Source organism: Belonocnema kinseyi, chromosome 5, assembly GCF_010883055.1.
Source record: "Belonocnema kinseyi isolate 2016_QV_RU_SX_M_011 chromosome 5, B_treatae_v1, whole genome shotgun sequence".
Classification (NCBI taxonomy): Eukaryota; Metazoa; Arthropoda; class Insecta; order Hymenoptera; family Cynipidae; genus Belonocnema; species Belonocnema kinseyi.
Genome location: NC_046661.1, coordinates 120,316,876 through 120,342,367, shown reverse-complemented (window position 1 = coordinate 120,342,367; position 25,492 = coordinate 120,316,876). Strand labels below are relative to the sequence as shown.

General features: G+C 33.4%; 1 protein-coding gene across 4 annotated transcripts in view; it reads right to left on the bottom strand.

The window, feature by feature from the left end:
- Positions 1-22,495, bottom strand: part of LOC117172358 (homeobox protein homothorax) — a 417,138-nt gene extending 394,643 nt beyond the window's left edge. For all 4 annotated transcript variants that reach the window (XM_033360195.1, XM_033360196.1, XM_033360197.1 and 1 more), the window contains exons 1-3: positions 21,415-22,495; positions 14,457-14,713; positions 6,412-6,553 (exon numbers count right to left, since the gene is read on the bottom strand). In XM_033360195.1, coding sequence (XP_033216086.1) covers positions 6,412-6,553; positions 14,457-14,713; positions 21,415-21,429 — 414 coding nt within the window. In that variant the 5' untranslated portion in view covers positions 21,430-22,495. The remainder of the gene's footprint in view (positions 1-6,411; positions 6,554-14,456; positions 14,714-21,414) is intronic.
- Positions 22,496-25,492: the final 2,997 nt, after the last annotated feature.

The window sequence follows — 25,492 nt, the reverse complement described above, 5'->3', positions numbered from 1 at the left end:
TTTCCATTCAACCATAAAAACATGCTTTATTTTACTAGAAACATGTCGAATATTTTCAAAGCAGTAATTGCTGATTAAAGTTATTTCAAAACTTGCTCAAGCACTTTTCTCGTACATAACTGCTACATTAAGCATTTATGATTGAAATCTACATTATAAGATAACACTGAAATAGAGTAAAATGCAGGTTTTATCACGAGCTATCTATTTTAATACATTTATTTGGTGGAGTTTTACTAATGCATACCATTAAGTATTTAACGTTCGAGATGATTGTAGCAATTTTATAATTATAGTAATTAAAGTACACACATATTTTATATGAGGTAGGTTGTTGAATCTTGCACACGTATATGTTCACCTATCCAGCTGTACAAACATTATCTTTAAATTATCAAGTACACAAAATGTGTGCGAAGCAAACTTGAATACTTTTGTGGAATTTTCAGTTAAATAATCTATATCAGTACGAAATATTGAAGGAGGAAAGAAAAAATAGTAACGAAAACTAAAATCTAAATGTGAAAATTGCAGGAATATATGTATCAAATCATTAAGAAACCTCGAACAAACGCATACAAGTGTCAATACGTTAAGCTGATAAGAGAGTAAAGTAAAGGCTGACGGCTTTTAGCTTCTACAAACACAGTGGTGGAAAGACAATTTGAATTTTCTTTATATCTAAACTAATTTTCTCGTTCATTTACTTAATTCCTACAAATATGAGAAAATAATCATTATGCATAAATTTAAAATTTAAATAATTTAAAATTTTAAATATTCAGCTCTTGGAATCTATGTGACAACATGTAACGCTATCATTTGGATGTAATATTTTCGAGATCGGTGACTTCAGAAATGTTCGTTCACGAGTCAAATACGAATTTAGGACATTCCAGTAACACGGTAGCCGTGTTGAAGAGAAGCATGTTGAGATAAGGCAATGATTAGAGGTACGCTCTCTCCCACGTTGGATAAGATGCTTGCTCTACTGAGGACGAAGCAAACTGATAATGAAATTAATTCAAAAACAACCAAAAGCACTACTGATCTTATAATTGCGAAAGGTTTTATTAAAAACTTTCCTGTATTTTTTTAGCACGCAACTCTTAAAAGAATAAAGATAACGAAAAGCGAGTGTAGCTGTTTAAAAGATAATAAAATTCCGCGTCGAATAAGACCTATATTACGAGATTTGGTCCATACCAGACCGAAAAATCACATTTTTAATACTGCGGAAATTTTTCGTCATTTTGAAGCGGGGTCATTTCCCGTTTCGCAAAAACTGTTCACGGTCATTCAAGTTAAAAAATTTGAACTTCAAATTAAAACAATCGAAGTGGATCTCTTTCGGATTTCAAACTTTTAAAATTGAAGCTTCAGACATTTTTAATTCAGAAACTTTGTACTGAAAGGATCAATAATTTTAATTTTAACAATTTCCAATTAAACAGTTTTAAATTGAATGCCGTTAAACTGCAAAAATTAAAATTTTCAACTTTCCTACATTCAAATATTTTCAAGATGTCTGGGTGAAAAGCATAAATCCACGCATCATTTTCAATGCTCTACTTTGAAGAATGAATCCATGCATTTTTTAATGTTAAAAATTATATCGTTTTAAACAATTTGAAGTTATAAACATTAAAAATTTAATATTTACAATTTTTTAAATAACTCTTTTTTAAATTAATAGTTTTCCATTGTTATTTATACATAGAAAATCAACACATTCACTTGAAATTAAAAAAATGGAACAATTAAAATTGTAACGTTCAAATTTTCTATTAACACTGAAATTTTGAAGATCAAGTCTATGTCAAACAATTCAATTTTAAATTGTTCAGTTTTTAATATTTAATTTAAAATTCATCATTTTAAATAAACAGTGAAATATTTCTAAATATTTTAAAAAATGCAATGAAACAATATCAAATTGAATACGTTAGAAAATTCAAAATATTCCATTTTTAACGTTAAAATCTGTACATAGTTTAATTTTTTAAAATTTCAGAATTTAACAAGGCAATGCTCAGAGTTTGAAGTATTTTATATCTTATAAATTGCGTATCTGAAAGTCAATTAGATGACTACTAATTTGATAAATCACTATTTGCCATTGACGACCCATTAAAAAAAATCAACTTTTTTCACACTTTTTTTAAAGATTGAAATGTTTATTAAATTGCATGTAAAACAATGTAAATATAACATTCTTTACACTTGTTTTTAATGCAAAATTCTCTTTTGTCTTGAATGTTCAACAATTGAAAATTAAAGAAAATTGAAACTTCATTTCTCAACAGATGAAAATTCAATAAAATTCAAGAAAAAGCGAATTTTGTGTAAAAAAAATTATTAAAAATCTTATAATTACAAAATTTTACTTAAAAATTAAAAAAACATGTCAATCAATAAAAAAAAAGGTTTGAAAAAAGTCGATTTCTTCCGCAAACGGAATTATGTTAAGTTAATAGTCACCTAATGAAATTTTGTGAAATTCAAGGATAAAATGTAGTCACTATTATATGGTTATCCCGGTCTCAACAAATTCCGGTTCATTGCCCGCTCCAGGGACCACTTTGAATGTACTTTCTCGGACATAAATGCACCAAGTCTTTGGCTTTTCATCGAATTTCTTAATTTTTTTTTTTTTTTTAGGTTTGTAACAGATTGTTTAGTGTTAATCTTTCGAGAATATTACAGACTATAATTGCGGTCAGCACTTGTACTTCTTAATTAATATTACTGCATGACGTGAAATATTTTATACAAGATTTGACGTCGCATTTGATATATCTTTTCTCTTAGCTTGAAATAAAAAGTTAACTTATGAAATTTCCTCTTTCGATTTATTATTCCAGAAACTCATTTACGTCGGAGAATCCTCGAGCGTCTATTTTTCTGTTATCCCTGGTCTCAGAGATCAGTCTGACGAATATTTCAAGTTTTTTTCTTTTTTTTTTCTGTTATTTTATTTTCGTAACCTCGACTCTTAATTCGAGCGATGGGCCAAGTTTCGCGCGATGAATCAATTGAGCGGCCTCAGCGAATATACGCGCTTACATGTGCGCACTGGAATGTAGACGGTGAAATGGTACGTTTTTAAAAGACCCCAAATCGTTTCACGGCATGGGGCCTCTCAGCTCGGATTACCAGTGTGTCCTTGGAGTGTAGGTATACCCGGTTATACCCCGACGAGTTCGGTCCCGAAAGCCGAAAACGAGGACCTAAAAGTCTTCTGCCTCGTTGAGCACACTGCCATCCGTACTCGTATATACTACAATACCACATAACTACAGCACATACGAAAAAGGCGATTCTCAACGCTTACTTTTTTTTCTTTTTTTCTTGTTAAGTGAAGACACCAAAAACCCAGTGACAAAAAATACACATAAAACTAATTATTAGTTTCTGTAGGACGCCACACACTGCCCCCATCAATTTTTAATCTGTTGCAATTATAGAAAAATATTTGTGCAAAAGATACACGGGCACCTGGATTCCAGTACACTTGATTTATGCTGTCCTAGAACTGATTGTCCCAGAAGGGGCGTGGACTTTTTTCTCTAGGTTGGGGCAGCAGAATAAAATTGTAATATTGAATGATTCACATCGTATATGGTATAATAATAACATAATAAAAACAAATTGTACATAAATAATAATAATAAATACAGGTTTAGCATTTATATTGCCAAAGATTTCACAAAAATCTCAATGAATTCTCATACATTTCATAGTTTTAAAATATTTCGCAAAGATTTTGGATACATTTAAAAGATTTTACAAATACATAAATGATTTCCCAAATATTTGAATAATTTCACAAATATTACCTAATATTTCAAAAATTTTAAAGGCTTCCTCGCTAAGTTTCCAAGGATTTCAGAAAGGTTTCAATAATTTCTCAAAGATATAAAAGGTTTCAAATATTTCGCAAAGATTTTAGAAAGACGTAAATGATTTCCCAAAGATTTCAATAATTACAAAAATATTACCAAAGATAGATTCTTTATTTCACCAAGACTTCAATGATTTTCAAAAGATTTCACAAAGATTTCAATCATTGTTACACATAAGACCAAATATTTCGAAAATATTAAAAATATTAAGTAAATGATTTCACAAAGATTTCGGATAGATTTAAAAGATTTCACAAAGGGATAAATTAGTTCCCAATGATTTAAAAAAGTTTTCAATAATTTGACAAATGTTTAAAAAATATTGCAAAGATTTCTAAAGATTTTTTAATGATTTCCCAAAGATTGCTATTTAAAGAATTTCACAAATATTACAAAATATTTTGCATATTTCACAAAGATTTAAATGCTTTTCTAAGATCCATGATTTCGAAAAGATTTCAACGATTTCAAATATATACCAAATATTTCAAAAATATTTTCAGAGTGTTTTATGATTTCCCAAACATTTAAAAGATTTCGAATATTTCGAAGATTTTACAAAGTTTCGGATAGATTAAAAAATTACACAAATGCATACATGATTTCGCAAAGATTTCAATAATTTCACGAATATTATCTAATATTTTAAAAATGTTACAAATATTTCAATGATTATTAAAAAATGTCAAATATTTCGCACAAACTTCGAATAGTTTTAAAAAATTTCAACAATTTAAAAATCTACCCAATATTTCAAATATATTAAAAAAATTGTATAAGCATTTCAATGATTTTTCAAAGATTTCAAATATTTCGGATAGATTTTAACGATTTAAAATTTTTTAAATATTTGGCAAAGATTTCGGATAGGTTAATAAGACTTTAATAAGAGTTGAAGTAGATTTTTGGAGAAATTAAAACAATCTGATGGATTTAATCATTCGATTGCAGAGACCTCCAAATCCAACAAAAATCGTTTTCACGGCCCTGTCTGTTTATATTCTGAGTCCCTGTATTTGTGTCCAAGGCTACAACCGAAACCGTGCATAAATCCAGTTTCCAGTGTACTTTCTCATTAAATTTACTATCCTGGTTCGATTTAGAAAAGATGAAGGATGTGTGAGTGGTACGCTTGAGGTAATAATTTAAAGAAATTTTATTTTGTTTCTCCTATTTGATTTGAGATCCGTCAAAACATTCTTTCACGAATCCGACGTGACAGGTAGGTCATTGGGCGAGGCGATGAATGTCCAAGAAATCCGGACGATCATTCACTGGTCCAAGAAGGCTAGTATGTATATAATTATAGTTATGCTTATGACGTGACCGGAGTCTAGTCCCTTTTTTTGTCCGGATTCCCTGATGAGAATAGATATAATAGTAGCGGTTTATGAGACCCATCTCGAATCAAGCATTTCAGAAGTGTGTATGTTCCAAAATCCGAATTCCTGTTTCATCGGCAGTAATTTATATTTATAGTTATGATTGTCGCTTTCCTTTATCGTTTACACTTTATGCCCGTTACGTGGACTTTTATCGTCAAAAATGTAATTCTCGGTTTACTTTGCGGAAGACACAATCTTTACTAGAGGCCAATAGAGATTATTTTAAAGCTTGTTTTAAAGCAATTCCCTCACCATTTGCATTTTATCTTCACCTTTGTGATTTGTGTACTTATGCTCTGCCCAACGCGTTCATGGAATAAATTCATCTTTAAACGGTTTCTTAACCCGTAAGAGGAAACTTCTGATTGACGAAATTAGTGTTTCCATTAGTAATGAATCATGGATTAATTACAAATAATTTATAATTTGTTGCTTCATAAATTTCCAAATTCTGACATATCCAACTGTGTTACACATGTGAATTATGATCAAAGACATTGTTTAACTTTGTACTCTGGCATTATTTGTCAGGAATCCAAATACGATTGATGTAAATAGTAAATTTTATTCAATCAAGGTCAATTAACCATGAGTGGTTTTTGTCTCTGGCTTGCCGTACTCTACGGTTAATAAACAATAGATAAATAAATTGACTGACAGTTATTTATCGGAAAAATAAATTCTCTTGAAAAAAAAAATTATTTTCAAGTGCACTGTTGTTTTTAAGTTTGAAGCAAAATAAAAGGAACCGTGCTCATGTAAAAAGAGTCAAAGGCGGAACTGTTAAATCTTGAAAAGCAAAAAAGATAACATACAATAATTTTAAATGCATTGTTGAGGCGAGTTTTAAGTTGTCATATTTTATGCAAATGTCCAAGCGATAACAGGGAATAAGCCGACATATCTCGGTTGTTGAATGAGCTACGAATGACAAATTGGCATTATTACCAGCGACGCAAATGATCTAACAAGTCGTGAAGCTTATCGGTGAACCGTGATTTCTTTGCCTTTTTCTGCCGATACCTCCTTGCCCTCCTGTCAGCTTATTTTCTGCTTTTGAGTTTGGCTCGCACATCTGACAAAAGGGACATGAATTACGACTAGCGAGAAGGACTACTCACCTGTTTGGAGAAGACGGCGATATCCTCGTTAAAACTTTCGGACGAACAAACATCACCACCCGCGACTCCAGGTTCTCGGGGTGTGCACGTCGCCAACTCGCACTTTTCAAAAATTAGGGCGAGTAGCGGGAACAAAGGGTGCCTGTAACAAAAAGGTTAATTCAATAATTTGGACTGCAAAACAGTGAAAATTCATTAAAATTTAAATCATTTTTCACCGATTCTCCAGTCAAAAAAACAAGTCGATTTTTTAATATATTCAGTACCCATAGTTGAATCAACTACAATTTTTTTTGTTCTGCAGGAGAATCAGTGAATATTTACTAAAAGTTTGTACTATCTATAGTATCCTCGGGAATCTATTTTTACTCACTTGGAATATTTCCAACTGAAATTTTGAGAATGAAACTAAGTTTCGCGTGACTACTAATCGACGGAATCCGGAAAAAAGGTGAGTTCTAAAAAAAGGTCGTGAGAAGCGACTTCTTAAAGGCTTTTTATCAAGCACTGTTAGTGCTACGAGGACGCAATTAGTTGATACAAGGGAAACACAAGAAACGAAATTCAGCGTGAAGCGTTCAAACGAAAAGCAGCTGAGAGGTTGGTGATCCTGATTTGTCGGTGATGGAAAGGGGCCTCAACGGGGGCCTCTTTCGCGGTCCGACGGTAAGTGGACTTGTACCTCCAGTTTTGAATCTAACCTCTCATAATTATATAAAGTGACACCACATTAAACTATGGACAAAGTGGTTATTGAAGATTGGAGAAAATTCATTATAATTTTCCCAGGTCAAAAAGAAATTTAACTTTTTTTGAATTAGAGGTTCTTCTTTTATTCTTGTTTTCCAAAAGAAAAGCTTAGGTTTCTTTCTTTATATACCTCCAAGTTACAAAAATCAACATTTTGTTATTTATTTGTAAATATAAACATTCATTTTACGGCAGTTACGACAGAGTTCTTCATACCTCTCAGGTTAATACTGATAATCAGGTTTATTTTTTATAATTTTAGATATAAATATTCTAGATGTCTTAGTTTGCATTTTAAATATAGAAAATAGTTTTTTTTTTAATTCTTCGAAATCGTATAATATCAAATTAAATCAATTGATAGTTGCATCATTTCCAGTATAAAAAATTTTTAATTAAACAATCTTAAATGAAGTGCCTCGAGAATAAATTAAAATATATAGTGAAAGATTAGGATGATAATTTGTCAAATGTCAAATTTTAAAAATAAAAGGATTTTAAAAGAAAAAAATAGAATAATTAAAAAGTACATTATTTGTTGTTTAAGTATGATCCAAAATAATGGGCAGTTCATACTCAACTTGGAAAATTAAGATTTGACGAATGCATAATAACTCTAAATAAAGATATGAAAATTAAAAAATTAAAAACTGTATTGTTTAAAACAAGAATAGATTTTAGAAACAACCATCTGAAATTGATATACCTAAGTAATTTGTTGCCTTTTAAAATTATTTAATTTTCAACGTTCTTTTATAGATTCATTTAATTTTAGAGATTTATAGTTCAAACTTTTTCCATTTCCAACAGTGAAAATTAGGTTGAAAATATTTTTTAATTTTACCAAAAATTTTCTAATCAAATGTGTTTTAATGTACAGTCTTCTTAATGAAATAACAATTTATAATTCTAGAACTTTAGAAGATTTGACTGAGACATTTAATTCAATTTTCTGTTTCAAATGATCAAATTTTAATCGCTTTGAATTAAAAATTATTTCAGCTCAACATTTTAATTCCTTTATATTTTAAATGATAGAGTTTTTAAAATTGTAATATAAAATTATTCTATTTTAAGATTTGGAATATTTTATTCAGAATTTTTTTTTAAATAAAAATTTTTCAATATATTTTTCGCAAATTTCAAGCGCATCTAATTTAAAATGATGAATAATTGCGTTAAAAGTTTGAAAAACACTTCTTATTAATTTTTTTCTTAATTTGTCTATATTTTTAATAAGAGCTAAAAACCTTTAATTTGTTTTATACAAAAAATAAATAAAAACAAATAAAAATTACATATTATATTTCCCACCATGTATAATTTTTCTTCCTGAGTTATTTTTAATCAAATTAAATTATATTTAAATAAGATTAGGAGAAAATATGCAAAAGTAGATAAATACATTTAAAAACGTTATACATAATTTATATTAATAAAGAAAAAATCACATTGTGGTGATCACGATTCATCGAACAATTACTGTGCAAAAAAAATCACAAAACTCATCACTTCGATCTTAATGTTTTCAGAGAGAAAATAACTTCAAATACATTATTTATTGTTAACTTCAAAATTTTGATAAAACAGTAAGGCTTAACAAAAAAATGTTATTCATATAAGAACTATTCACATAAGATTGTCATGTTTTTCGTAATCATGTCGAAAATCAGATTTCTTATCTCAGACATTTGTTATTCATAATATCTCGACAGACAAAATTTTGTCCAGTTATGCCAAATATTTTTCCACGTGTGATTGAAAGCTATGAGATTTTCTTTTGACCAATCCAATATTGTACTCTACAAAGTGACCTACTTTTTCATAGTTTTCCGTAAAGGACCAGAGAAAAAAATGTATTTCAAAAGATTCATCTCCTAAAGTTGCTCAGTATTGTAATTTCTTCTCAGTATTGCGTAATACCTTCTATCAGTTCAAGACACTCGAAACAGTTATCGCGCATAATTTATCGCATTAATAACGTTTCAATTTTCAGTGAAACGGGACAAATTAAAATTCAGATTTGCACCAAAGTACTTATCACAGCGGAAAAAACTTTCGTTTGTATCTTTACTTCAGTCACAGAGTTCGCTTAGATTAATTAAATTTTTGCTTGTCAATTTAAAATTTTTAAGGGGCTGTCCATATAACAGGTGAACAATTTAAAACAAGTTTTTATCCCCCTTATGGACAAACCTGCATTTCGGAAGATTGAAAATTTGTTTTTTTTTTGAAAAAATAAGCTTAATGATACAAGTTTAGCATTCCAAACACAAATTCATGAAAATATTCTTCATTTTTCATGTTTTTTGTTTGTTTAGAGAAGTTTGCATATTTTGCCCAACGCGGGTCCACATGGACTTTAGTCTGACGCCCCCGCACAGTGGGAGAGAATCCCCACTTACAGACAAAAATCTGTAAGAATCAAACAAGCTAACGCAATATTTAAGCCCATTCTATCAACTGATCGAAAATACCACTTTGCGATAAAAAATAGATTAAATCAAGGAAATTGAGATTTTCAATTGTAATTTTATTTTAAATAATTTTGAAAACAACATTGGTATTTAATAGATTTTTCAGTTTCGATCCTAAAAATTGCCGCCCCTGACATTTTTAATGAAATATAAAACTGCAATATAGATCTTGTACCATAAAATAATCTGCAACAAACGAAAAACTAAAATTTAAAAAAAGTTAAATGTTAAATGTGTTTTTAATACATTATATAGTTTATACTATTAGATAAACAATTAACAGTCAGTTTTTAAAATTAATAAAACGTTAAAAATTCATATTTTTGGACGGAATTTTGATATTTTTCCCACTAAATAAAAAATTAGGTCCCTCGAGTCTAGTGGACTTTTTGCATATCCTTCCACCTCCACTATGCACATAGTATATGGACGGCCCCTAAAACTGTTCCTGTTTTGGCTTTTGACATTTGTTTTATTGCAAACAAGAAGGTTCTTTCAATATTGATTATATGCAGGATTACATTTTAATCGCGATCATCTTGGGAACGGGAAGAATGAATTACGAATTCGCAGAAGTGTAATACACCCCAATCAAAGTAACATATATGTGAATTACTATTATATGTTTTTATTAGCGAGAGCTACACGCTATGATCAAGCAGCCGCATGTCGCCGAGTGGATTACGCGGAATCGAGACTTTACCACGTTTCTAGATCAACTATGACTACGACCTAGTATTAAGAGGATCAAGGGATAAGATAAGATTAGCCCATGCCACATCAATATTTCTGATCTGGGTCTATAATAATGTGATTAACTCTGCATTAATAAACAACAAATTTACTATGATTAAAAAATATGAAATTTCAAAAAAATGTGTTTTGCTGAATTGTGCTAGATTTACATTACATGTAACCACAAAAGATTATTTGAACAAGGAAAAACTGAGAGAAAATGTTACAATAAAGGTTTTCTGGGCGAGCACCACCATTTTTGCTGAATAGCTAAAAAAAAAGTACACTGAAACCTGGAATTAACAGCGCTTTCCGGCATGGCCGACAGTGGCCTTGATGCTAAGTCAAGGGAATCCAAGCGTAAACATTCAGGGCCACGTGAAGTGCCCTCATGCTTTTTTTCACGGTTCAGCGGTCTCCCCATCATAAAATTCCGATGACTTAAATTCTATGAATATCGTAAACCCGGGGTTCTTAACTGCGGGTTCCAGTGTACAAACATGTGCTATAACCCAACCAGAAATGATTTTCTAACGCAAAGTCCCTAAAAACTTCAAGAATGCGGATTTTCTAAAATCTGAAAGCACTTGTATTTCCAGTTCTAAAGTATTTTTGTGAAAAGGTATTATATACTACGCATAGCTGATACTTCTTAGCACAAGCTTAAAAAAAAGCGGTGTGCTAAGTTAAAAAATGGACACATAAAACGGTTCTCGGGAAATTTATTCTGAAATTTTAATTTAAAAAAAATCTTTGACGTTCGAATAGAAAAAAATGATTTAAAATTAAAAGAAATAATTCTAGGAAGCCCCATCGTGAAATATAATTTCAAAACTTGAAAAAAAATGTAATTGGTATGCCAAATAATTCTTGAAAAAAATTATAGTGCAAAATAAATTGCAATTAAGAATAATGGGATACTTCTCTACGAGCACAATCAGTCTGATTATTCAAGGTGCTGGAATCTTATCTAGTAGATTTCCTGTTTTTGTTTTGTGCTGTGTCCCAGGGCCCTAACCCTTTTCCATAGGTGGAAGTGTACCTGGGCATTGTTGTGTGCGCATGGTAGCCGGTCGTTGCTCGCAGCGTAGCGGACATAAAACGATTCGGAACGAATTTCGACAAATTGACGTAGCCAGCGGCAGCAGCAGCAACCAGCAACCGCTAGCAAAGAGTCTGCAAACTGAACAACTGAGTCGAAGTATACCATGGGGCGGTAAAAAAGTCATCTCGCCCTTACCTCTTTCAACTCTTCACCTTCAAGACAATTCTTCGGATTCTACTTCCCACTTATTTTTAAATATACATACCTACATATATATATATATATATTTACTTTCAACTCTTTTTTCCAGAATGACAGAGTGCCCAGAGGCAGACAGCGGAAAGAAAGTTTAGAATTTGTGAATGAGACTCTAATTCGAAGAGAGTCTAATTCTAAGAGACATAAGAAGCTATAGAAACACAAAAGCTTGCATGAGAAAATATATGGACGCGAAGGAAGCCAGAGAGGTTTGTCAGGACAGAAAATTGTGGCGATAAACAGTTTATAAGAAATGCATAAAGAGGAGCGTCACATGACACCATTAACAGTATAGTAAAGAAAAATATAATTTTCTCCCATTAATGTTAAAAGGTAAGAGATGTTCGTCATTTGCACGTACGTTCAGATTGACGTATGAATCAAAACCGTTTACCTTGCACAAGTTTTTTTTCATATGAACGTGTAATTGTTATTAGCGGGCCTACGACGAAAACAAGGATTAGGTTAAATAATCAATCAAAGCGTGGACAGCATTTGTTGTCTCCAATCAATCAGTATCGATGGTCTGCATAATTCGGAACTCATGATCCCAAGTAAACTCACGCTTTATCGAATCACAAACTTCTGTCGATTATTGCATTGAATAAGAAAATCCTACTAAAAATCTTTTATTTGGGATTAACACTCAAAAGACTAAAGGCAGAAAAAATTCAGTATAGTTTCTCTAAAGCTAATCAATTTTCACGTCGAGTAAGCCCTATATAAAGAGATTTTAAACATTCCAGACAAAGAAAGCTCAATTTTAACAGTTGCTTTTACACTCGGCACTTACTTTTGTCATGATGTAGCGAAAAAATCTCGAAGTAAACTGTATTTTCTAGGTCTGGAACGTACTAAATTTCATCGTAAAGATATCATTCGACGCGGAATTTAATTAGCTTTGCGGCAATTACACTCCATTTTTGCCATCTTTACTTCTTGAGGAGTTACGTTTAACTAAAGAAAAGGGTACAGTGATGCTAACAACTTTCTCTGGGTTTCTCTTCCATTTTGAAGTTTCGTCACGAGTATGATGTTACTTTACATTGTTTATGAGCAGGCGTTTAAACGAGCGAATTTCCGGGGAGACGAAGGCGCGGGTTTTTGAATAAGAAGAGCTGACAGAAGTGCACGTGGGGGTGACAAATGACTGGTGAAGGACTTAGGTGTCGAGGTTGACGTGAACCGCAAAGGTAATGATATGATATACGATGGCCTGTTGAACATGGTTTGGGAAGCCTGAGGTTTTGCGGTTTCCGCTCCTTTTCCCTCCTGTCACGACTTTTTAATCGTAATTTCTATGCACCAGGTAAGACTCTTTAAATTGGGTGATGTGAAAAAACTTTTATGACACCTCTTTCGATCTCTAATTACATTAAAATGCACGTGAATAACATTTCTCGTATAACTATTTATATAGATAGAAGGTTTGAATAATTAAGATCCAATTAAGTGAAATAAAAATGTCGAAGAAGAAAGTGAAGGAGCGTCTGGAATTTTCAATGTGATGTCGGGAGCAGTTATTTATCTAGCGTAGTCATAGAAGAAGGCGAGTAATACAGTCTTGGCGCCGTAAAGGTAGATTAGTCGACAGCGGTTAGTAGCGCGTCACTATAAGGTGCTTATCAATTATCTCTGGGAGCCAACTTGGGTCTCGAGACAGTGAACAGTGTCGATAAATAGGAGAAAATCTCCAGAAAGGTACCTCAGTAGTTGGTTTTTCGTCTTGGCTTTTGCATTTTTCTTTCTTTTATCCAACACGATAGCATCAAAAAGACGAGTTGCCCACTCGAATCATGCGACTCTGATAACGACAATGATAAGAGACGAGAGCTCATAATACACTTTGCATCGACGTGTCTCGGATTCCAATACTAACATTGTCACTCTATTCTACCAGAAAAAGATAGAGAATCACTTCCAGTAATTAAATTCCAGACTATCTGGATTTATAGTGTCCAAGTATGATTCTTTCGAAATTAGTTTTTCAGTTTTTCTAGCGATTTTGGGTTAAAAAAAGAGTCGCGTGTGGGGAATGGGCCTAGATCATAAGAAGAAATGCCCTGGGATAATGTAAAGGGGGCTTAAATATCCGGGCGTTCCTGGAAGTTAGAATCCCCGCCAGGGCACACGACGAGTGGACAAATTACAGGGTTGCCGCGAAAATAATAAGCTTCCGTTCTCAGGATACCAGCAATCGGAGCATCTCGATGCGATAAATCACTGTAAACTGTAAACCCGAACAAGAATTCCATCAAAAATAGCTTAATTAATTAACCACTAAAAAATCAAGCTTGAATCCTTTACGGGCTATTTGATTATTAAATGTTCAGAAAAATGGAAATGAAAAACTCTATTTGTAACAAGAAATCTACTGCTTTTAAGTTAAATCATCGTTTCAAGTATATCAGTTAGATAGAAGAATATGATATCATAGAAGTAACAAAACTCAGATCTTAGATAATAAGATATATCTTGTGTGACATAAAAAGCCGTAAATGAGATTCATAGTGGAAATTGCAAGTCATAGTGGGTGTACAATTCCCAAATTACATATTATTTGTTAATTTAAACTTCGCGCCACTATGACAACAAATCCTGACGTCATTCTACAAACACCAAAATTTAAATTCCAGCGGAAAATTGAAATAAAATCGTTCCGTTCTGCAGTTTGTGGATTCTGCTCATATGTTTGAAAAGTCCATTAATTCATAATAATGGAATATTGTGAGTCCCTATTTTTGGATAGGAGAGTAGTTTTTAATCAATCGTGCACTTACCCATAGATGGCGTCTTTGTCTCGCTTGTGAACGTCCGGTATCGCCGCCGATGATGCCACCGCCGCAAGTACGTTGTGCGGGGGTTGGGGTGGAGGTGGTGGATACTGGGGGTGGGCTGGTCCCATGGCCCCCAAATGTGAACCATGGTGGAGGCCCGGCACACCCCGGGCACTACTGTGTGGATCCGGGTGGTACAGCCCTGCTCCACCCCCACCACCGCCACCTTCAAGGTAGCCCCCGTGCAGGCCATCGTCATACTATAAACAAAATAAAAATATAAATTTCTTCATCCCTTGTCACTTAACTTTTAGGATAAGCATTGGATAATTCCAGTCGAATTTGCCAAGTTTCAACAAGACGTATTTGACTATTTTAGCATTGATTGAAAGAGGTTGAAGGGTCTTTATGTTCACACGAAAAGGATTTTGAAAAATGATCATTTTGACAGGAAAAAAGGTATCAAAACGAGACAGAATGACGACAGGTAGTCCAAATCGACTGTCACTTGCAATTACTTGATGGCAGAACGGTGGAGTCGCGAAACCCGGTAATATTGTTGTAAAAATTCGCGCGCGATAAAACTATTGGTTATTGACATAATATGCTCGGCACCGGTTCTTTCTGCTTTCATTCTCTGCTATTTGCATACAGCACTTGGGAACGGACGGAGAAATGAAAAATTGGATAAACGCGTGACATTAGTAATTATTATTATCGACAACTTCAACATAAGACAGGAAATACCTCGACTTTCCGAAACTTCGCATCTTTGGATATTTAACATTTTAGAAAGTATTGAGAATTCGTACATTAAATTTCATTAAAAGAAGTTCTATAAGCTCATAATATTTGCAATGTGTCACTATTATGACTGCTTTATTTGCCTGGTAATTAAATTATCATAAGAATAATATCGGCCCAACATTATTTTATTATCCAAGATTGTTATAGCATAAGAATAAATCTTGGAAACAGAAAGAAAAAATATATTGGAAGCAATGAAAACGATCTGTGAAGCTTTCCCTTTTTTCCACGACAAGCGTAGGTGCACCCGAGGGAAATAAATCACTCGAGGCGTCGAGAGAGATATAGTAGCAGCAATTAATAATATTGCCGATCGTAAACAGTCAAAGATCGTCATACTATTGTTGCCACAAGTTGAAAGACAAACAGTCATGTTAATTTAACTTTTGGGTCAGGAATCAAAATCTTCTTTCAGGTTCATCTAATTGTGCACTTGCTTTTAAATAAATTTTATTAAATTCCTAAGATTTATTGAGCTGGCTAAGTTTCTTTATCATATATTTAAATTATGAAAGTCATTCCTGTAGGTTTTTCTACGACCCTGAACTCATCGCTTCTGGGGCCGGATGCTGATGAACCCGTCTTCTTCGATAATCGATATTCGAACTCATGATCGATAGAGGCTCATTTCTTCCTCTCGCGATTCTCTTGCGAATTGCGCGATAGTTGAGAAAAAGATACGATATAATGAATCTCCAACTCATTCTATGAAGATATCACCGACAAACGAGTGGAATATTTCAAACGTTTTATAAAATCTTGTGAGAAGAAAATTGAATAAATTTTTGACTTAGAATCTTACATTCAATTACTAATTATCCTAATTCGAAACGAATCATTGACCGAAAATTATATGAAAATCTTTCAAGGTTTCAAGTGTAAGGCTCCAGCTGCGAATCCATTCATAACAAAATTCTTTAACTTTTCAACGGAAACACAGAATATTAATTCCCAGAACATATTCAGTGACCTTGTATCTCTCTCTAGATTGCAGAAACATTTTGAAAATCAATTCAGTGACACCAAAATTAAACAGCTGCTCTTAACTTTCTTGTTATTTACGCCTTATAAAATCGAGTTCAGACTTATTATTTACCGCTGCCAAGTTAATTTTCCCTCCTCGTTGATAATGATTAGAGCTCACGAGAGAAAGACAGTTCGTTAATTCTCGATCAATCCCAACATTGGTAAGAAATTCTGATTTCTACTTGCTTTCCCTCAAGCAATTCCTGCAGAATATTCTGTAAACCAATCTTTATAAATAATTTTTCAGCTAAAAAAAATGCCATTCGATGGATTAAAAGACTCGGAAAACTAAAATACCGAGAACTAGATAAAAAATAAAAATCCGTACCGGTTGCACTATATTTCAATCACTCAGAGACACGTAAATTTTTTTCTAGCCTGCCAATGACAAATGACCAGCGTAAATTATGCTAATATATAATTTACACGCATCATAGTTCTGTGTTTGGCGAAAAATCACTCGACGATGTGTAATTTCTTACCGTCGCAATCAATCACCTTCACTTGTGTGAAAAACGAACAATTATCGAATTAGCGAGTGCATAAATCTACACCAAGGCAGATAATAATATAATCGAGATTAACTTGCCTTTTTGTGATACATTAACTTATTTCAGAGCAAATTAACCTAACTATTTTAATTTACACGAGAAAACATGTTTTTAAAATTCCAACTTCCCAAAAATTCTGATCGCCGACTCAAGAGAAAAATATTGAAACACGCGAAGAAGCAAAAGTTGCACGCATGAGCGTTTAGGAATTTCGTGACTGCAGTTCTCACAGCATTGAAAAATGATGAAGAGATGTGCAAGCAACTACAGAAGCGAACCCACGTGAATGAGACTTGAAAGTATCATTATTTCACCAAATTCATTATTATCATAAAAAAAATAACCAGGTCATAAAAATTATAAATGTCTTGTCGATTTGCGTTGTCATAAGCTTAATCAATTCCTGTGGGTGAAATGGATTTTCAAACCCAAGATATTTATTCACATTTTTACGTAATTCACATAGGTTCAAATTTTGATTATTTAAGATTGAGATTTCCATACAAGGTATTTTTAGACGTGGATTCGCCTCCAAGGTTCAGATTCAGGTTCAACGCTACGAAAATTGAACATAATCCAGGTAGGCATATAAACAGATCTGATCGAACATCCGGCTTAACAAAATTCGTCATTTTCGAGGAAAAAAATCCTTATCTAAGTCTCATGAAATCCAGGTAACATACTACTTAACCGAACCGGATTCTAACGAAAAATGCCTTCTCTGGTTCGAAAAAAATGTATTCAAGTGCCTAAATTCTACATTTCGAAAATTTAACCGCTCAAGCTAGAAATGATTTCTGTCACAGAAATTAAAATTTTCTTGGGAAATTCGAGTTTTATTTTAAAGATATCACGAACCACGGGTAAATTATATTTCATTCGCATGTTTTTATTCCTGCCTTCGATAATGTAATCTCATGTAAATTTCCTTATCACTCGATATCGGCCAGCGTCCTTCTCAACCTAATCGCAACCTCCAATCTATCACTAACTTTTTCTATTGTACGTGAGTTAGTTCCCTATCTTTATAATTTCAACTAAAAATCAGTCTTATTAAACATTAATGAATAACATAAATGATAAATAATAAAATTTTATTGATTATTTGAAAATTTTACTTTATGGACTGCAAAAAAATGTAATAATTTTATTACAGTATTTAAGAGTCTCATTTGTCCGCAGTTCCGACGGGCCAAAGTTAAATGATTCTTGAAATTCTTAACACTTTCGCGTTCCGTGAAGAGATGGATGTCTCATATATTCTTAAACCACTGATTGGAACTTGAAAGTGCCAATTTACGGAGAAAGATCCTTTATTTCCTCCGGGCAGTGAAGTTCTAACCCCGAATTTGCAGCCACGATTCTTCTCGGTCTTTTACATGTGAAAGAGAGGAAAGAAGTTAAATTTACATCTGAATCACAGTTAGCAAAAATCACTGAAACTGATCTTTGTTTCCTTTCCACCCCCAAATATGAACAGATGGTCGACTAACGGTCACGAAACAATAGTAATAATTTCTAAAAAAAAAAACTAAAAAAAACAAAGAAACTTTTCACAGCGAAGTCAAATAAGCTGGTAAAAATATGTACCCTTGTTTCAGTATTTTAGTTCCTCTCTTTCACAGAAATAAAAATCAAAAAGCAAACAAAGAGTAAAATAATCGAAACTAATAGGTAAATTTTCCTGTGACAAGGCTAGTTTAAACTCAATTAAATTTGATTCGAAACAATTGCATATATTAAAGAAAACTCCCAAAGACTAGTAAAAAAAATAATTTGGACTGTACGAGGAATTCAAAGACAGAAATAAAAACTAATGACGTCAAAAGTTGTTTACACTAGAAATAACCTTTTTCGTATGAATAATCACTTTTTAATCAACAGCGTTAAATAGTTTTGAAAAGTCTATAGTTTAAATAAAAAAAACGCGAAACACTTGGGCACCGTTGATGGAATTAAAGCAAGTTTTTGAAGGTTTACTTTTCACATTTTTCGAAAAAATAACTTAAGAAAATAATTTTTAAGAAGATAAAAATGTTATAAAGAAGAGAAAGGAGAGATTGAAAATGTTCGCAGGTGAGCGCCCGGTGCCGTCGGACACTGGAGAGACGGGAATCTACGTTCAGTATTATTATTAATAAGTATTTTCGTTTTTTCTTAAAAATTATTGACAGGGTCCCGTTAGAACAAATCTTAAAAGCCAGTTATTATAACGGATTTTCCCGTAAGATTAACAGATCAAGTTTATAGCGCAAGTATTAAAGAAATTTCCGAATATTTCGCTGATTCTTTGGGGCTAGTATTACGGAATTTTCGGTACTACTAGCCGCATACTAGTATTGCGTATGAATATCATTACTCATAATTTACTTTCAACTTTGCGCCTTCAAAAAGAATAAAGAGACGAAAAAGGTTTGACAGTTTTGAGGTTATGTTGATTGTTGAGGTTGCCAGTATTCCTCAATAATTCCGTGAAGCGAAATAAGATGAGTGCGGAAACTTCCGTAAGATTGGTTTGGGACGAAAAATTTCGTAATATTAGACAGTACCACAAACGAAGCCTAAATTTATTAAATATAATTAATTATAAGCCCCGCCGGGATTTGAAATAATAATTTAATAGTCTTTATGCTTGTTGAATTATTGCCATGACTTATTAACTAAGTATGACTTTTGATTAAATAAAATTCGAAATTCAATTTTAATAAGCCGATATTTCTATTAGATTCAAATACAAATTTTTTCTCGAAGAAAAAATAATTTTATTTGAAAGAAAATTAAAGTATCATTTCAACTTAAAAGGCAATCATTTTTTTTTTTTTATAAAACACTCATAATTTAAGAATAATAATTCTGATTTAAAATGTCAATATTCATAATTATTATTATATTTATTAAAATACAGGGATATCAACTAGGAAAAATATTTTTAGATTTTATCGTTAGAGAAAAAAGAGGCGGTCGATTTACCTAACGCATAACTGTCATTTTGTGAAGTGGATAACATTGTGGTCATCGTGGCAACATGTTTACGATCCGATCGAATTTTATCAATCACATAGTAACTCTGCATAAACATTAAGGACCTTGTAATCTCATATATCCCTCTATGATAACTATTATCATCAAGACACGTGGATAATTATTTACTCTGAAGAGGTTTGATGTAAAATAAAACTTTGAGATGAATTAATTACTTTGATATAAAATATAACTTGAAAAAGAATCTGTTTATTCATAAATTTTGAGACGGAATATTTCCATACTAAGGTTCAAAAATCCCAAGAATAAATTTTTATTTTGAAGGCGACGAAACCGGGAAAGTTTACGAATTCAAGGTAGGTTGTATTCTCCTCGTTAGAACGATCCCGACAAGAAAACACATTTTCCTCCCTTTTCCCACGCTCCGAAGGGACCAAGTTTCCGACGCTAAACGCTTTTCCTCTCCGTCGCCCACAAAGTTTCGACACATTTTATTGTGGTGAATTCAGTTTTGATCTGCGATTAAGTAATTATTTTCACAAATGGTTTATTTGTTTACTAACGAATATGTTTAATCAAGGAATTACAAAAAATGGTTCGAGTTATGTTTATAAATCTACTTAAAACTTGAAGAATTTTTCTTTCTGATACGGAAGAGCCCCAAAATATTGTTTACATATTTTAAAAATAATATAAAATGTAAATTAAATCGCGTCTTTGGTTACATGCCTAGAAAGAATATTTTAGAATAAAATAAGGTTTTGAGCACTCTCTCTCAATTTGTAATACCGAAAGATAATTTATCTATTCCCGCAGCAAAAAATGTATCTGTATACATTATCCCGAGTTTATGAATCTCTAGATTCTATATATGATTTTGTCGCAATAAAGGCTCATTATTCGAATTATGAATCCAAATTGTAATAATAATCTTATCATTCCACGGTAAAAAAAACTCGATAGAATAAATTGGCAAGAGATTAAAGACTTATTGAAAGATAAAATTATAAGGTTTCGAATGAACCAAGAAAGATTGAAAGTGGGAATGACTCGACCATTTTCATAAGGCATTCCTAATCCATCAAAATACCTGGAAGACAGGTGACTCCTAAATACCGACTTAGCCCTTTCTACAGAGACTCTTGTAATTTATTGCAGTCATTTGACGAATTTTGCCCGGTAAGAAGGCTTGACTGGAGAAGAACATAGAAAATATTAGCTTTTAATCTGAAAGTGAGCATTCTTTAATTCCATTGAATCCACAATTTATATTTAGAGTTATGACCTCATGAATGAAAACCCTTTTTATACATTTTTAATCTCGTAAACTAAAATTCTGATTATCCGAAATGAGCTTCTGCAATATTTGTTTATCACTTTATAATACGGTCTCCTTTTTCTCAGCGGTAGAATTTGAAGAAAGCTGGACGTGACCCAATCTAGCGGCACTGAACAAAATTTGCATTGCTTTCTTTTATTGTTGCTATTGTTCATGCTTGTCTACCTGCAGCGTTCTGGCCTACCTGTCTCTCTACCACGGTTAAACTTTTTGGCGGGAATGGAATTTTGAGGTTATTTTTTCAAACTCAACGTACCCTTGGCTGAGACATGAACACCCTGGCCGCGCCGGGGAACTCTGCGTGCTGAGCCACCGTAGCGGCTATATTTTCCCACTGAGTGAAATCGACTTACAGCCTCACTTCCTTCACTAAACTACTTTCTCGGAGCACTCTTTTATCTATCTTTCTTCACTTTTTGTGCTGTTTCACTTGAGGGCTAAACGATCACCGACGGAGACGGAGGAAGGCTACGGATTGCCCACCGGTCCGCGAAAAACACTTTTCCAAACACCGAGACACTTTCGCGGATGTTCCTCGTCTCTCGTAGAAGCCCTCGGTCCTGCTGGGAGAAAACCAATCGGACCCGAGACGCGCGTCTCGTCGTGGCGTCAGCAGAGCTTAGCCCGCCAGGAGGATTTCGTATCCTGCTTCCTCATCCTTATCAGAGGAACCTCCTTAATAAACCTTAGGGTCGAGCCGCTTCGTCACTGGCGTCGCATCACCGGTTCCCGAGCACGTGGTCTCTCGGCCGGTCCTTCTGATTCCAATCCTTTCTCTGAAATTCTCCACGGATACTTTTTCTCCTCTGAATCAAATTTGCAAATAGATTTTACAAATCGATTATTCGACTCTGCTGCCTTTTAATTCAACGAGGAACACAGGAATCACTCACGAACGATCACAACATCTACTTGTCATCCCCGACATACGACATCTCACTGATTCACAAACACGATGTCACAGAAATCACGATACATTTCTCGAAACTTGCAACTTAAAAAACCGAACCGTCACTCGAAACCGGACACCGAGTATTTTTCTCACCGCGCGAGTCCTGCCTCGATCCTGCAACCAGGACGGATCTGTAAATAAATCTCACCAACTTTTTCTTTTACTATCCTCAATCTTGAACTTCACTTGATTTCTGAACTTGGCGAAAATTTGTTACTTTTTCTTGGCGGGAAATTTTCGTTTTGCGCTTCCTGATACGTTGAAAGGAGAGGCGGCGGACGTAAACGTTTTTCGAAAATCACACGAAGCGAGCGACCGAAACGATCGAGCGTAAACCGCCTAGCGAGCGTCTAGATCCTGCGCCGTCCGCAGTCGTTCGCCAACTGTCAATCACCGGCGACTAGCGTTACGGAGTGGGAGGCGCGTGGACACACCCACATCGCGCGGCCAATGCGCCAAGGCCCCACCCCCTGAGACTAGCGCTGCAGAGGCGAATTGAGGAACTACGCTGCTCCGCCATCGCTAGACTCATACCAGCATGACCAGGCTCATGGATACGAGGTAGGTTCGGAACACACGCACACGATCCGCAAGGCGGCGGTCTCGGCGTTTCCCCTGCCTAGGGTTATATTTCCCCCACCCGGAGAAGCAGGCTTCCCACCTTTCTCCAGGCTATCCCCACTGTTTGGTAAAAACCCCCTCTGAGCCTCTTCATGAAGCTCCTATACGTTTCTACGAGAAGCTTTCCCGCTCGAGCCAAGAACCACGCTCCTCTGATATTCGAAAAGGCGAGAGAGTTGCAAGACTCGTGAAGAGACGATTTCGTGAAATAAGAGAAATTAGAATTGGGTGATTCTAGTATGATAGTGTTCGAAATATATTTGAATTTTCACAAGGATTTTTTGTTGTATGGCTTGAAAAATTCAGGTGGTGGAGAGTAGAAGGGTAACTTTAATCAGTTTGATGTAGAAAGTTTTGTGGAAGTTTGTTTTTAGTGCAATTAATGTTGTGTAAACGTTTTCATAGCTCGTTACTATTATTGTGCCTAATGAAATTATTATGAAGAAAAAAAATTTCATTTACACACAAGACCCTGTCCTATGTTACAATGGTGACGGGTTTTGTTGTTATATTTAAAGAAATGTAAGTAACAACATTGGATGGTCTGCGTATAAAATTTAGTGAAGATTCGTTGTAGTAATTCCAAAAAGTTATTAAAAGTGCCCACATAGCACATTTCCCAAAAAACCTGGTCTTTTCTTGGGTTTGAGTTATATTTCAGACCTATGTTTAGATTTAGGTTTAATTATACAGGTCGATATCAGCGTACATTTTTTTAGTACAAAAGAATGAATTCATTTTGACGTAGACTTGATGAAGAATGTAGGATTTTTAAGAAAAATATTACTAATTGTATTAATCCTGTACAAAATTTATTTTCTTTCATTACTGAAAAATTTTTCCATAATCTTGAGAAACAATAAACACTTAAAAGTATTTTTTATTTCTTGAAAGCTGAGCTATGAAGGATTATTAAATTAATTAGGAAATTTAATTATATTTTTTCCTCACAAATTATGGGGGAAAAATTTGAAATATAAAAAAATTATGTGCATCACTTTTTAACAAAATTTCGTTACGTTTTTATGAAATTTGAGAAAATCGTCAATTTTTCCCTGGTGTCTTTAATTGATACTATCTTGATCTAAATAGTAGTGTAGCAGGTTTTTTCGGAAAGAATGCTGTGTAGGGATTTGACTAAAGATTAGTGACTTTTATCTGAAGATAATGTAATTAAAACTCAATCAATCAGAGAAGTCATTTTTGCTTTTCAATGAGTAATTGTTATTTAATTCAGATTGAGGATACAAAATTAATGAAGGAGATGCTGGCATAAATTAGAATGTTTGTAACCTGAGTCACTTCTATAAATTTTGGAAGCTTTTCGTTTTCAACAGACCATACATTATTTTCACTTCAGTTTTTGTGTATATTAGAGAAATAAACTGTGTTGACTGTATGTTTTTATAGAAATTATATCATTGGAGTGAAAAGCCGTTTCTAAGAACCACAAAACTTTCTTTGAATTAAAAACACTTTTCTTTGATTCGAAAAATATTTTTTTCTGGGTGATAATTACTCTTATAATAGTATTATAAAATTTACTTTATATGTAGTTGAGTACATATAACAAATTTACCAAATTTATAACATCAATGTAAATGTTAACCATTTGCAGCCACTTGTGTATAAAAATGACCTTAGCGGTTTTTTATGACCGTATTGTTAATTATTTATTACTAATTTAAATTTAGGTAGTGATTATAATTTTGCGGAACTTGGATACTAATCAGTCCACGTGAAAAATATGTTTGACTTTCAATTCCAAGGTTTGAATTTCAATGACGTTTGACTATGTGAAGCTTTTCACTTGGGGTGATTGCTAGAGAGATTGATCAGTTACCTATGTGGGAACAGTGTTTCGAACGAAACTATTATTTAAATAAGCAACACAGGAATTCTAGATTGATCTAAAAATGTATATATACCTCTTCCTACGCTTCCCTTTCTCACTGTTCTCATATTGCCGGCAGTATAACGAGACTAAAATCGAGTGAGATACGCCTATCCCAAAAGACGTTTAACGGATTGATATTCTGAATTTCACTTATTAAGAGCACACACACGCACGGGAATTTAAACGGCGCGTTGTGCAATATTTTAATGTTTATAAATCATCGTCGAATGTTTAATACTACTTTTGAAAAGAGTTTTGAGCAATTATGAAATCAAAATGAAACACTCAGCTGATTCGCATCAGTTTTAAAACTGGGTCGCAAACGTGTGGTTTGAAACTTTGAACAGTGTTCGGGACCGGGTGAGTAATGTAGCGACAACGGGGAGGTCCAAACCTCGGCGGCTGTCACCGATATCACTTCGTGTCTATCCGCATCCAGGCGCTTCACTTTGTTCGATTTTATGACCTTCACACCCCACGTTGAGAATATATAATGCAAAATCACTCCTCTCGCTGTTCCTCGCCAGGACATCAACATTTTCTAAAAAGTTACCAAAAGAATGTTTCCTATACTCTCTTGATCTGAATAGTTCAAATTTTACTAATTAAATCAGTACTACAAACTTCGATAAATAGTTAAGTTATTTGGTGAATTTTACAGATATAAATATTGACTATTGAAAAAGATTAATCTTTCAGTAAATTTGATATGAAATACAAATACTTTATATTATGATTTGTATTTATTTACACCAAACTATCGCGCTCAGTCCAATGTTGGGGGTTGCCTTCAAATACCATTGAACTGATTTCAGGGGGATCAAAACGTAAACAGTGAAGGGCTGTCTGCCTCGTTTTCAATTG